The sequence below is a fragment of the Mustela lutreola genome, chromosome 7, assembly GCF_030435805.1.
Source record: "Mustela lutreola isolate mMusLut2 chromosome 7, mMusLut2.pri, whole genome shotgun sequence".
Classification (NCBI taxonomy): Eukaryota; Metazoa; Chordata; class Mammalia; order Carnivora; family Mustelidae; genus Mustela; species Mustela lutreola.
In genome coordinates, this window is record NC_081296.1 from 33,807,131 (window position 1) to 33,820,534 (window position 13,404).

General features: G+C 39.1%; 1 protein-coding gene across 1 annotated transcript in view; it reads left to right on the plus strand.

Annotated features, from left to right (window-relative positions):
* Positions 1-13,404, plus strand: part of NIPA1 (NIPA magnesium transporter 1) — a 69,188-nt gene that overhangs the window by 22,246 nt on the left and 33,538 nt on the right. Inside the window, exons 2-3 of the mRNA XM_059180259.1 lie at positions 10,018-10,065; positions 11,071-11,161. Of these exons, the coding sequence (XP_059036242.1) occupies positions 10,018-10,065; positions 11,071-11,161 (139 nt within the window). The remainder of the gene's footprint in view (positions 1-10,017; positions 10,066-11,070; positions 11,162-13,404) is intronic.

A 13,404-nucleotide genomic window follows, 5' to 3' on the forward strand; every position in this document is an offset into this window, starting at 1 on the left:
GAAGCAGGCTCCCTGCTGAACAGAGAGCCTGATGCAGGGGCTCAATCCCAGGACTCTGGGATCATGACCTGAGCCGAAGGCAGAGGCTTTAACCCACTGAGCCACCCAGGCACCCCGCCATTAATATTTTTGATTGAGATTATATTGAATCTATAGATTGTTTTGAGTATGCACATTTTAACTATTAATTATTCCAGTCCATGAGCAGGGTATGTCTTCTATTTGTATGTGTCATCTTTAATATCTTTCAGCAGTGTCATAGTTTTCAGCAGTGTCTTATAGTTTTCTTCACCTCCTTGGTTAAATTTATTCTTAGATATTTTATACTTTATGATGTAGCTGTAAAAGGGATTGTTTCCTTAATTTCTCTTTCTGCTAGTTTATTATTAGTGTATAGAAACACAACAGAGGAGTTAAGATGGCAGAAGAGTAGGGGACTTTTAAGTTTGTCTCATTCCTCAAATACAAACAGATAGTTACCAGATATTTCTGAACAACCAAGAAATCAATTAGAGATCTGAGAAAACATATGCTGAAAGTCTACAAGTAGAAAAGCAACCACTGTTTGGAAGGTAAGAGGTGCAGAGACTTGAATCCAGTGTGATACGTGTGATAGCTTAGGATATGTCAGTGGGGAGAGAGCCTGTTTAAGGAGGCTATACAAAGTATTGTAAACAGCAGAGTGCAAAGTTGGAACTTTTAGAAGTCTGCTATACTGGGGTACGTGCCTGGCTTAAAGGTGTTTAGGTGGTAAGTGGGGTGGAATCCCAGGTATGATGTTGTAACCTCAGGATCCTGGGGGTTACAAGAAGAACAGGTGGTGCCCGAGTTTAACAGAGTTCCCAGGTATAGGAGCTTAGAAACTGGCTGAGAACAGTGTGTCTATGTGCTGACTTTATGCTCTGTGTTGACATAAACTGCAAACTGCTATGCAGTCATAGGACTATTTTCTGGGAGTGGTCCAGCAAAGGGCAGAAGTGTAGAGAGGCTTTCCCTCCCCCGGGAGGAAAGGTGCAGGTCTGTGCTGTGGGAATCCTTAAAATTTGGAGTTTTGAAACTCAGTGACATGTCTGAGATAAAAACGCTGGATCACAGGCTGGATAAGTACAGAGTTCTGATGGTAACAGCAGAGACAGAGTGATTGATTGTTTTTCTCTGAGAGCTCACTGAAGAGTGGTGGGGAGGGTGTGTGTGTGAATTTTCAGCTCTGGGGCTAGAGAGAGGTGCTGAAAGCCTTCAGGGAGCAAAACAGTGCCACCTAGTAGAGTCTGAAGCTGCTTAAAACGAGCCCTGCCTCCCTATGCCCTGGAAAAGCATTTTTACTAGGGCAGGTCTTTTGCAAGTGCAACAGACCCATCCCCCAGAAAACCAGCGCAAACAACTTGTTCTCGCCCATTTTACTGATCATAGAATGCTGCATACCTTCAGCTCTTGTGGGAAACAGTATATAGCATTCTTTGTGTTTTTATTCTTTATTCTTTTAGTTATTTTCTTACTTTCTCAATTCTTTTTTTTACTCTTTTTAATTTTTATTTTTATATATACTTTACATATTTTTTAATTTTTTTGTTTCCTTTCATTGTAATGTATATATTTTTCTTATTTTAGGATCTAGTTTCTTTTAACAAGCAGACCAAAACACACCTAAGAGCTAGGTTTTTTTTTTGGTTATTGTTGTTATTGTTTTCTTTTTCTCTCTTCTTTTCTTTTCTGGAAAAAAAAATGAGGAGATGGGGAAGCTTACCCCAAAAAACAAGAGGTAGTACACACTAGCAGGGACTTAATCAATACGGATGTAAGTAAGATGTCTGTACTAGAATTTATTTATTTTTGTTTTTAAAATTTTTTTAAATGATTTTATTTATTTATTTGATAGAGATCTCAAGTAGATGGAGGGGCAGGCAGAGAAAGAGGAGGAAGCAGGCTCCTTGCTGAGCAGAGAGCCTGATGTGGGACTCAATCCCAGGACCCTGGGATCATGACCTGAGCTGAAGGCAGAGAGGCTTTAACCCACTGAGCCACCCAGGCTCCCCAAGAATTTATTTATTTTTAAAGATTTTATTTATCTGACAGAGAAAGAGAGAGCACAAGCAGGGGGAGTGAGAAAGGGAGAAGTAGGGGGAGCCCAATGTGGGGCTCAATCCCAGGACTCTAGGATTATGATCTGAGCTGAAAGCAGACACTTAACTGACTGAGCCACTTGACACCCCTCTGAACTAGAATTTAAAACAATGATTATAAAGATACTAGCTGGGCTTGAGAAACACATAGAGGACCAAGAAAATCCCTTCTGTAGATGTAAAAGAACTAAAATCAGACCGAAATTAAAAATGCTGTTTCATGGAGGCAATCCCAAGTGGAGGCCATAAAAATGAGGATGAATGGATCAGTGGAGCCAATCAGTGATATGGAACATAAAATGATGGAAAACAATGATGTTGAAAAGAAGAGGGAAAGAAAACTATTAGATCACGAAGGTAGACTTAGGGAACTAAGTGATTCCATAAAGCAAAATAATATCCATATTATAGGAGTCTTAGAAGATGAAGAGTGGAAAAAACGGGTGGAAAGTTTATTTGAACAAATTATAGCTGAGAACTTTCCTGATCTGGGGAAGGAAACAGGCGTTCAAGTCCAGGAAGCACAGAGAACCCCCCCCCCCCAAATCAATAAAAAGCTGAGAAAGGAGAACAAATTTGTGTTTTGTAATTAAACATTTTATTTTATTTTAAGATTTTATTTATTTATTTGACAGACAGAGATCACAAGCAGGCAGAGAGGCAGACAGAGAGAGAGGAGGAAGCAGGCTCCCTGCTGAGCAGAGAGCCCGATGCGGGACTTGATCCCAGGACCCTGAGATCATGACCTGAGCCGAAGGCAGCGGCTTAACCCACTGAGCCACCCAGGCGCCCTATAATTAAACATCTTAAATTTAAGTTTTAGTTAAAATTTGTTGAGATATTTGTTATTAATCTTACTTAGATTCTCTTGCATATTATCAGTCATTTTTCTATTCTTTTAAAATTCTCTCTTCATCTTTGAGCGCTTTTATTAACACGTGACTTGTGTGTGGAGCTCTTCAGAGCTTGTTTAGCTTTTTGGATTTTCATCACATTTGGTAAATTTCAGCCCTTTTTTTTTTCTTGAATTTTTTTTCTATTACTGTTTTCTCTCCTTCTATTAGTAACATTATGAGTCTGCTGATTTGTGTGATGGTGTCACATTTCTCTAAGGTTCTGTTCATTTTTCTTTATTTTTTTATTTTTTCTTTAGAATGTATGATCTTTATCAATCTATCTTCAAATTCACCGACTCTTTCTTCTGCCAGAAATATTGAAATGTGGTATTGATTTCTTTTTTCATTCTAGTTATACATTTCAACTCCAGAATTTCAGCTTGGGCTTTTTAAAAAAATCGCTTCTATTTCTTTATTAATAGTCTCTATTTGATAAGGTGTTCCTTTACTTCTTTAAGCATACTTTCATTAGTTATTTGATCTTATGAAGTTTTTATTTTAATTCCAGTTTGAATATATTTTTAATGGATGGTTTGAAGTTTTTGTTAAGTCTAATGTCTAGGCCTTCTTACAGGCAGTTTTTGTTGCCTGCACTTTCCCTATATGTATAGTATATGTGATATAGATCACATTTTTCTGGGTTTTTCGCATGTCTTGGTTTTGGGGGTCTTTCAGGGACTTTTTTTAGTTCTTATTTTTATTATTACATGTCCTCTCCCAGCACTTTTTCCTCTCAACTTTTACACCTAATACAATGGAAACCAACATCATTCAAGCAGTTAATTATAGTTTTATCTTGTATTCTTCTCTTCTGTTTCATGTGTAACAAAAGGAACAAGAGTATTTTATCTATAATCATGACATCGAGGTGTCTGAGTGGCTCAGTGGGTTAAGCCTCTGCCTTCGGCTCAGGTCATGATCTCAAGGTCCTGGGATCGAGCCCCACGTAGGGCTCTCTGCTCAGCGGGGAGCCTGCCCCCCCCACCTGCCTCTCTGTCTACTTGTGCTCTCTCTCTCTCTCTGTGTCAAATAAAGGAATAAAATCTTTAAAAAATATATAATCATTAAAAATATATATATATATATAATCATGACATCAGTAAACAGTAGCTTTCACATAAGTATAAAATGTTCCTCATTCCCAACATGCAGAATAAGCAGAAAAACTTGCCTTGTTTCTTCCTGACACTACTTAACCCCTGAGAGACCTACAAGGAAAAAGATGAAGACAGATTGTGAATAACACAAAGGCACAGAATCTCTGCAGAACGGTCCTTTACCCATCTTCTTGGTACATTTGAACACCAGGAAGAAATTTTGAAAGACACAGTTTTCACATCAAGAAGCACAGCCTACAGTGATTTGATTGGCCAGCAACTGCTCCTCCTGAAGTTAAATAGCATCTAGGTTATAGGAGACCCAATGATATAGGGTTCAAGGACCACTAGATGTCAATAGTATCAGTGTAAGATGGACTGCAGATATGAAGGTTCCAGGCACTCCTACTATGGGCATTCTGGTTTATGACTCAGAATGTTGGAAGCTCTTAAATCAGTTCCTACCTTAAGACAAAAGGGGAGTCATGGGGCTTAACATTTTCAGGCCTCTGTTCCTCCAGCTATTTTTTTTGTTGGGGTAAAATATATATATTCTATTCATGCCATAACATTTACTATTTTAACCACTTTTGATTGTACAATTCAGTAGAATTAAATATATTTATGTTGGGGGCGCCTGGGTGGCTCAGTGGGTTAAAGCCTCTGCCTTCTGCTCAGGTCATGATCCCAGGGTACTGGGATCGAGCCCCGCATTGGGCTCTCTGCTCAGCAGGGAGCCTGCTTCCTCCTCTCTCTCTGCCTGCCTCTCTGCCTGCTTGTGATCTCTGTCTATCAAATAAATAAATAAAATCTTTAAATATATATATATATATATATATATATTTATGTTGTACAAAATATCATCAGTATCTATCTCTAGAACTCTTTCATAATCCCTTTATGAAACACTACCCATTTAACAGTAGCTCCCATTCCCACTCCCCACCCTGGTAACCACTGTTCGCCATTCTATCTCTATGAATGTAATTACTCTAAGTACCATACATAAGTACACTCATAAAATTGCCTTTTTAAAAAAATATTTTATTTATTTTGTCTATTCATTTGTTTGTCCATTCATCTGTTGAAGGACACTTGGGTTGTTTCCACCTTTTGTCTATTGTGATTAAAGCTGGTATGAACATGGTTTACAAATAAATATATCCTCAAGTCCCTGCTTTCAGTTCTTTTGGATATATACCCAGAAGTGGAATTGCTGGACCTTATGGTGATCCTATATGTAACCCTTTGAGGAACTGCTGTTCTGTTTTCCGCTGTGGCTATACCATTTTCCATTCTTACCATCAGTGCACAAGGTTTCCAGTTTCTCCATATTCTCACCAACACTTGTTTTTTTTTTTTTTTCTTTTAAAGATTTTGTTTATTTATTTGACAGAGAGAAATCACAAGTAGACGGAGAGGCAGGTAGAGAGAGAGAGAGGGAAGCAGGCTCCCTGCTGAGCAGAGAGCCCGATGTGGGACTTGATCCCAGGACCCTGAGATCATGACCTGAGCCGAAGGCAGCGGCTTAACCCACTGAGCCACCCAGGCGCCCCCTGTTTGTTTGTTTTTCAGTAGTCCCTGTAATAAGTGTGAAGTGATAGGGATTTGATTTTTGTGTTTCCCTAATGATTAGTAATGTTGAGCATCTATTCATGTGCTTATTAGCCATTTGTGTGTCTTTTTTGGAGAAGTGTCTATTCACGTCTTTTGGCTATTTTTGAATTGGGTTGTTTTGTTGTTGTTGTCTGATGAATTTTGTTGCTATCTGGGCATTTTAGGTAATATGTGGTATCAGCTCTGGAATCTGATTCCCCTTCCTCTCTGTGGATTGTTGTTTGCTTGTTTGTTTGTTTAGTGGCCTGAGTGGAGTATTTTGGTAGTCCATTTCCCCTGCAGTGTGAAGCCTGTAATGGTATACCTCAAAGGTTACAGTCTTGGCTATGTACATCTTTATTTGGGATGACTAGCTGGGCTATCTTTGACTATTTCTCTTCCCGGTTTTTCTCTTATCTGTCTCGTTGGGTATTATCCAGCTGTTAGGCTCTACTAATTGCTGGATAATTAGTCTGTTACTTTGACAATGTTCTGGTGTATAAATTGCCTTACAGTCTTGTTCAGTTGACTCCAGGCTGGTATATTCATTGATACTAGTTATTGGGAGTGGTTGGTAACATCTGATCTTGCTTGCCTCTCCAGGTATGAGATCTTTACTCTACTTTCAAGCTTGGAACAGGATGATCAGGGCCTGTCCTAGCAGGGGTAGAGCCTCTGGGTAGGCATTGAGTTGGGGAAAGAAGCTCCCAAATTCTTGGATGCGCTAACCAGATATTTAGCCTCTTCACTGTGGGGAAGGGGATGAGAAATGCTGAAGGACTGCTCTTCCTGGTGATGGAGAACTAAGAGGAGAGGAGACGCCATTTTGTTTGTCACCATTCTGGAGTACAGCTTCTTTTTTTTTTTTTTTTTTTTTAAAGATTTTATTTATTTACTTGAGAGAGAAACAGTGAGAGAGAGCATGAACGAGGAGAAGGTCAGAGAGAGAAGCAGACTCCCCATGGAGCTGGGAGTCCGATGCGGGACTCGATCCCGGGACTCCAGGATCATGACCTGAGCCGAAGGCAGTCGTCCAACCAACTGAGCCACCCAGGCGTCCCTGGAGTACAGCTTCTGTGAAACTGAATTGCAGTGCGGGAGTGAAGGGGAGTGGGTTGTAGCTAATGTGCTAAGGACTTACAGTGTTTTCACTGAAATATAATAGATTTTTCTTTAGTACATGTTTCTTCATTTGCTATATACTCTTAGAACAATTTCAGAGCCTTGAAAAATATTTTTAATATTTTATTCTCCAGTTGTTGTTTCACTGGGCAACTCGTCCATGGGGTGTTCACACCAGCATTCTGGAAGTAAACTTTATGAACTTGCATCCTTCAGCTTTTTTTTCTTCTTATTATTATGTTCACTTAGCCACCGAGCCAGCCCTGCAAGAAATTTAATGAACTTGCACCCTTAAAATTCAGTATGCAGGGACGCCTGGCTAGCTCAGTTGATAGAGCATGTGACTCTTGATCTCAGGGTCATGAATTCAAGCCTCACCTTGGATGTGGAGCCTACTTAAAATAAAAATTAAAAAAAAAAAATTTAAAATTCAGCATGCATTTTTGGGATATTGGGACATTCTCTTAAATAGACACTGTGTGATTAGCACATTCAGGAAATTCGACATGAATTTTGTACTAATAGCTGATAACTGTTCTACAGTACTTACTGGGAGGTGGCTTTCTTAGGCTTAGCTCTACTTTCCTACTTATAGGACGACGTGGTCCACATTTACCTCAGACACACTCTGAGGGACACAGGAGAGGAGCCATAGCCAATGTCACGCCCTTTCCTGCTGGAGGTTGGCAGCAGAGGCAGACTTTGTCTCAGGCCTGGAGGCAGAGCTGCAGCAGGCATTGCTACAGCAGGCATTGCTACAGCAGCCCTGCCTTATGAACCCTGTTAAAGTCACAGAGGCAGAACTCCCAAGCCTGACAAGACATACCTGTTCCCAGAGACATTGCTCTCTGGGCAGTCCAAGTAATAGGATCTCTTTCAGATGTTCATCCCAGTTATTTGTCCATCAAAAGTCATTTCTAGGTGCTATCCTCTGGCCACATAGCTATCAGGTTCCTAGCCAGAAAGTGAACCTAGAGTCACATTCTCACGCAGAAAGAGAAGGGGTTTGGGAAGTCTTTTATTTACAACAGTCCCTATTCATATTTTGCCAGTTGCCCCAATACTGTCCTTTATAGCATCTTTTTTTCTTTTTTAAACATTTAGCATCTTTGTGTTGAGTCACCATATCTTCTTAGTTTTCTTTTGTCTGCAACAGTCATTTAGCCTTTCGTTGTCTTTAGGACCTTGCCTTTTTTGAAGAGGGGAAGCCAGCAAATTTATAGCCTGTTTAATAGTTTTATGATTAGATTCAAGTGATGCATTTTGGCAGGAATACCAAAGATGTGATGTTGTATCCTTTTCAGTGCATCCTCTCAGGAGGCATGTGATGTTGGTTTGTCCCATTGTTGATGTCTACTTTGACCGCTTGGTTAAGGTGATGTCTATCAGGTTCTACAGAGTACTGTAAAGATAAATTTTTCTCTTCATAATTAATGAGAAACTGGTAGAGGTGATTAATGGAGACTATGTGGCAATCCTGCATTCTTCCTCAACAAACTTTTATCCACTTGCTTTCATTTCCATTGATGATTCTTGCCTAAATTGGTTTTTATTGTGATGTTGCCAAATGGTGATATTCTAACTCACCATTCTTCCTACTGTGTCATTACTTATTAGCCCAATTTTATTTTTTTCAAGTACTTATTGTAATATCTGTAGCTCTGTTCCTCCATGAAGCAGGCTGAATTCCTGTGTTCATTATACAAAATTACTATGAATTAAAATGTCCTATTAGATTTATTTTATTTTTTTTAAATAATTTCTCTACAAAAGTAACTGCAGAGTTACTTTTTTTTGAGTGTAGTTGACACAGAATGTTACATTAGTTTCAGGTGTACAGCTTAGTGATTTGATAAGTTTATACATTATGCTATGTACATCATAAATATAGCTACCATCTGTCCCAATCACATTACTATTATAATATCATTAGCTACTGAATGGGAGAACATATTTGCAAATGATATATCTCATAAGGGTTAATATCCAAAGTATATCAAGAACTTAAATAACTCAACACCAAAAAAAGCCAAACAATATGGTTGAAAGAATGGGTTGAGGACCTAAACAGACATTTTTCAAAAGAAGACATACTGGTGGCCAACAGACACATGGAAAGAGTTTCAGCATCACTCATCATCAAGGAAATATAAATCAAAACCACAATAAGACATCACCTCACATCTGTTAGAATGGCTAAAATCTAGAATTAGCTATTTTATTTATTTTTATTTTTATTTTTTTAAAAGATTTTATTTATTTATTTGAGACAGATTTTTATTGAGAGAGATCACAAGCAGGTAGAGAGGCAGGCAGAGAGAGAGGAGGAAGCAGGCTCCCCGCTGAGCAGAGCCCGATGCGGGGCTCGATCCGAGGACTCAGAGTTCATGATCTGAGCCGAAGGCAGCGGCCCAACCCGCTGAGCCACCCAGGCGCCCCTAGAATTAGCTATTTTAATCTGAAGTGAAGAAACCTGTCAGAAGAGCATTTTGACCTATCTGAAGTAGTACAGCTGTGTGTCTCAAAGATTGTGAGACTATCTTGCTGCAGGTTCCTGTCATACAGGCAGGAAGAGGGACCCATCTGATGGGGAGACCCGGGCCCCTGCCCATGTTTCTGTCTGACTATGCATGGGGATACATGAGGGTAACCTAAGAGAATATGGTTGACTGTGTAATGTCATATCTATGTAATGTCAAATCACTGAGTGAGTGAAAAGTCTGCTGCCCATATTGTTGAAAAAAGAGCCATATCATAAAGGTTTCTACTTTATGAAATTTGAGTAACTTGTTCAGGCACCAAGTCATTGAATTCTATGTTCATAATTATCATATAAATGGGTTGCTCTAATGTATGAAAGAACTGGACTTCAATATAAAACTTCATGCCAAAGAATATTTATATCTCTGGGTGGCATGATGAACCAAAAAATATTTTTTTAATAAAGGTTTCACTTGTTGTTTGGGTTAGCTTGTTTTCATTGCAAAAAATATCTGTATTTGCCACTTGTAGTGGTTTCTCATGCTGCTATCTATAGACTAAACGATTCTTTAAAGGGTGAATAAGCAGTATGTCATTCATTATTCATCTCAATTTTATTTTCATGCAAAAACTCCTCTTCAAGTATATAGTTTGCAAACCTCTTGCTTTGTACTTTACTCACATTTTTATCTCACTCTCTCATAGGTACCTCCTATTTAACAGACATTGTGTGGTGGGCAGGCACAATTGCAAGTAAGTACCCAGTGTGGTGAAGCGCTTGGTTTGCTTGCTTTCTTAAGATCAGTCATTCTTCTGGCAGGACTGGAGGAAGTGGAATGAGTGCAGCTCCATTCTTTGGATGGAGGACTAGGCTGGGAGGAATTGAGGGAGAAAATAGAGGTTCCTATTGCCTGCAGTTAGCTCTGAATTTAGTCCAGGTCAGACTGTCCGGGGCCCAAAGAAATTGAAATGCTCCTTCTTACTCATCTGTAATCATGCTGTTGATATTTGGTGAAATTATGCTTTGTTAAACGCAATTGTTTTACAAAGGAGAGTTTCTTCACTTAGCCTTAAGTACAGGATCATACGCTATAGTATAAAAGAGGTCATGTGCAGAGGTTATGTAGTATCATATAAAAATAAATAATAAAATTGAAGTTCAGAACCCTAAATATATAAAGAAAAATTATATTAGAAAATTCAGAAATATCATGAGGTTTATTTGTCACACATTATCTTTTAGGCAAGCTGTTGTCTAGCAGATGTTGTTTCCTTTCATTGAGGAGCTCATCTTTAAGCTCTGTCTCAGTATAGCTCTGGGTACAGTCCTGTGCAGGCAGTATTTTTTCCAGTTGATGTGCCTGCAGCATGTCACTATGGCCAGTAGACTCTACTGGAGTAGATCCCAGACCATTGAAAGGACAGGAAATTCTACATGATTAGTGTTAAAACAAGGATGTGTTAAGGAGAGAGTGGAAATATACTTTGTTGCACCCACTGTCAATCACGGCCATTTAATTTGGGAATTTCCACAGAGGGCTGAAACTACTCCTGACTGATTGGGTCCGTGATGCTGTGGGGCCTGCTCTCTCTGCCTTCAGGACCCTTAATTATGCAAATGATGCCCCACATTTGCTTCCTCACAAGTAATGAAAAGAAGTAGCCCTTTCAGAACAGAGCCTTGCCAAATTAAACTCTGTGATCATTGCTAAAAGAGAGCTGTAATTGCAAGTGGTATCCTTGTGATTCTCTTGACAGTGGCTGTTGGCCAGATTGGAAACTTTCTGGCTTACACTGCAGTCCCCACAGTCCTGGTGACTCCACTGGGTGCCCTCGGAGTGCCATTTGGGTAAGAACTGGGATTCCGTGTTTTCGTTTTTATTTTTTAAAATTTTTTATTATTTTTTAAATTTTATTTTATTTTTTCATTGTCAAGATTTATTGTTTATGCACCACACCCAGTGCTCCATGCAATACATCTTCTCCTTAGTACCCACTACCAGGCTCATCCAGCTCCCCTCTCCTCCCCTCCCAAACCCTCAGTTCATTTCTCAGAGTCCACAGTTTCTCATGCTTCTCTGTGATCACCAAGACAACATGGTACTGGCACAAAAACAGACACATAAACTGATGGAATAGAGTAGAGAGTCTGGATATGGACCCTCAACTCTATGGTCAAATAATCTTCAACAAAGCCGGAAAAAATATCCAGTGGAAAAAAGATGATCTCTTCAATAAATGGTGCTGGGAAAATAGAAAAATGTTTTGGTTTTTAATGTGTAGTTTGAGTTTTAAACAAACTTTCCGTTTAAATGTTTCTGTTCAAATAATAAAAGCAAAATTATAACTGAAGGTAGGTTTTCAGTATTCTACTCTATATTGTTTAATTTTAACTTCAAATTTAGTTGTTGTTGTTGTTTTTAAGATTTTATTTATTTGACAGATTACAAGTAGGCAGAGAGGTAGGCAGAGAGAGAGAGAGGAGGAAGCAGGCTCCCTGCGGAGCAGAGAGCCCGATACAGGGCTTGATCCCAGGACCCTGGGATCATGACCGGAGCCCAAGACAAAGGCTTTAACCCACTGAGCTACCCAGGCACCCCTCAAATTTATTTTTTTGAGTTAACCATTCTTTTAGAAATTTGCTTTAGTATATTTCAGACCCTAACTTATGAGTGGACATCAATGGATGTGATTCTGTCATTCTCCTAGTCTTTGCCCTGGAAGACTTCCAAGAGACTGGAGTCTTCCTGGTACCTTGGCAAGTGATTCTGAGAACTCATTAAGCAAAACTAGTCTCTTGGTGTTTTATTTGTGTGCCTGGCATCCCCTACCAGACACTGAACAATTCTCCCACTCACTCCACCCTGGGAAATTATGGAAGTGGGACAGATGACACGTGGGCACCAATGGGTATAAAATAGAATCTATAACTCCTAGCAGTTAACTTAGATGGATCCCCATGCCCAGGGGAAGGGCTTCTGTGTGGTCCAGAGAGAAAGGAGGGAGGTGGAGCTTTGGGTTTTTATTGTAGTTCAAAAGGGAGTGGGGTGAAGTTTCACACACTCAGGTGGGACTTGGATGGTTTGAAATTTCTGCCATTGCCAAGGGCTGGAGGACACCAGGGTCTGAGCGTGCTTTCTTATAAGGTCGCCCAGATGTGGGGCAAAGGGAGTAAAGTAGAACTGGGGACTTGATGGCTGCCAGCCACCATGCATTACAAGTGAAGTCTTTATATTAGCTTTGGCTTACTTACTAAAGTGATTTTATGAGACATTTATTGAATAGCTCAACACATATCCTCCCATGAACCTATTTATATTCTGTTTTACCTTTGAAGAAATTACTAAGAAACAGACATAATAGAAGAGAAATAAAATCCCAGTTTCTAACTCATTTATATAGCGATACTCTGCTGTATTCTAGACAGATTTCCAGATTCTTTCAGAGAAGTGTGTCTATGATGGATATATTTAAATTATACTTCAAGTCAATTAGGCTTTAAGATTCTATAGCCTAAAAAGCATAAATATGTTTTATACAGGTTAACCTTTGGAAATGTGTTTATAGAATGTTTTTCTTATCCAAACAAAAGACTAATATAATATGTAGCTTCATGTCACTTTGTGTTTGGATGGTCCTGAAGAGCTTGGATTGTGTGAGTGGTACTCACTTCAGGGAATAACTACTCTAGCTTCTCACAGACCAGCCTCACTCTTTGATTTGTTCTCCTGAAAAAATGTCAAGCAAATAAGTAATCTGACCCTAGGGTCTTTGCACATTGCACATTTAATATGCATATATTAAAATATCTTGCCTAGAATAGGCAAGAACTATTCTCATGCCTTTGAAAATTAAGTCACCTCACCAGAAATGTTCAATGCTGCAAGTCTTCAGGAGACAGACTAGGAATAGAGAAGAAAAATAGAGAAATAAAATAGACTAGAAATAGACTAGGAAGCCCCAAAATAGGTCCACTTTGCTCTGTGATGATTCATTGTATGACAAAGTAAACCTTACAGCACAGTACTTTTTTTTTTTTTTTTTTTTTTTTTTTTTTTTAAAGATTTTATTTATTTATTTGACAGAGAGAAA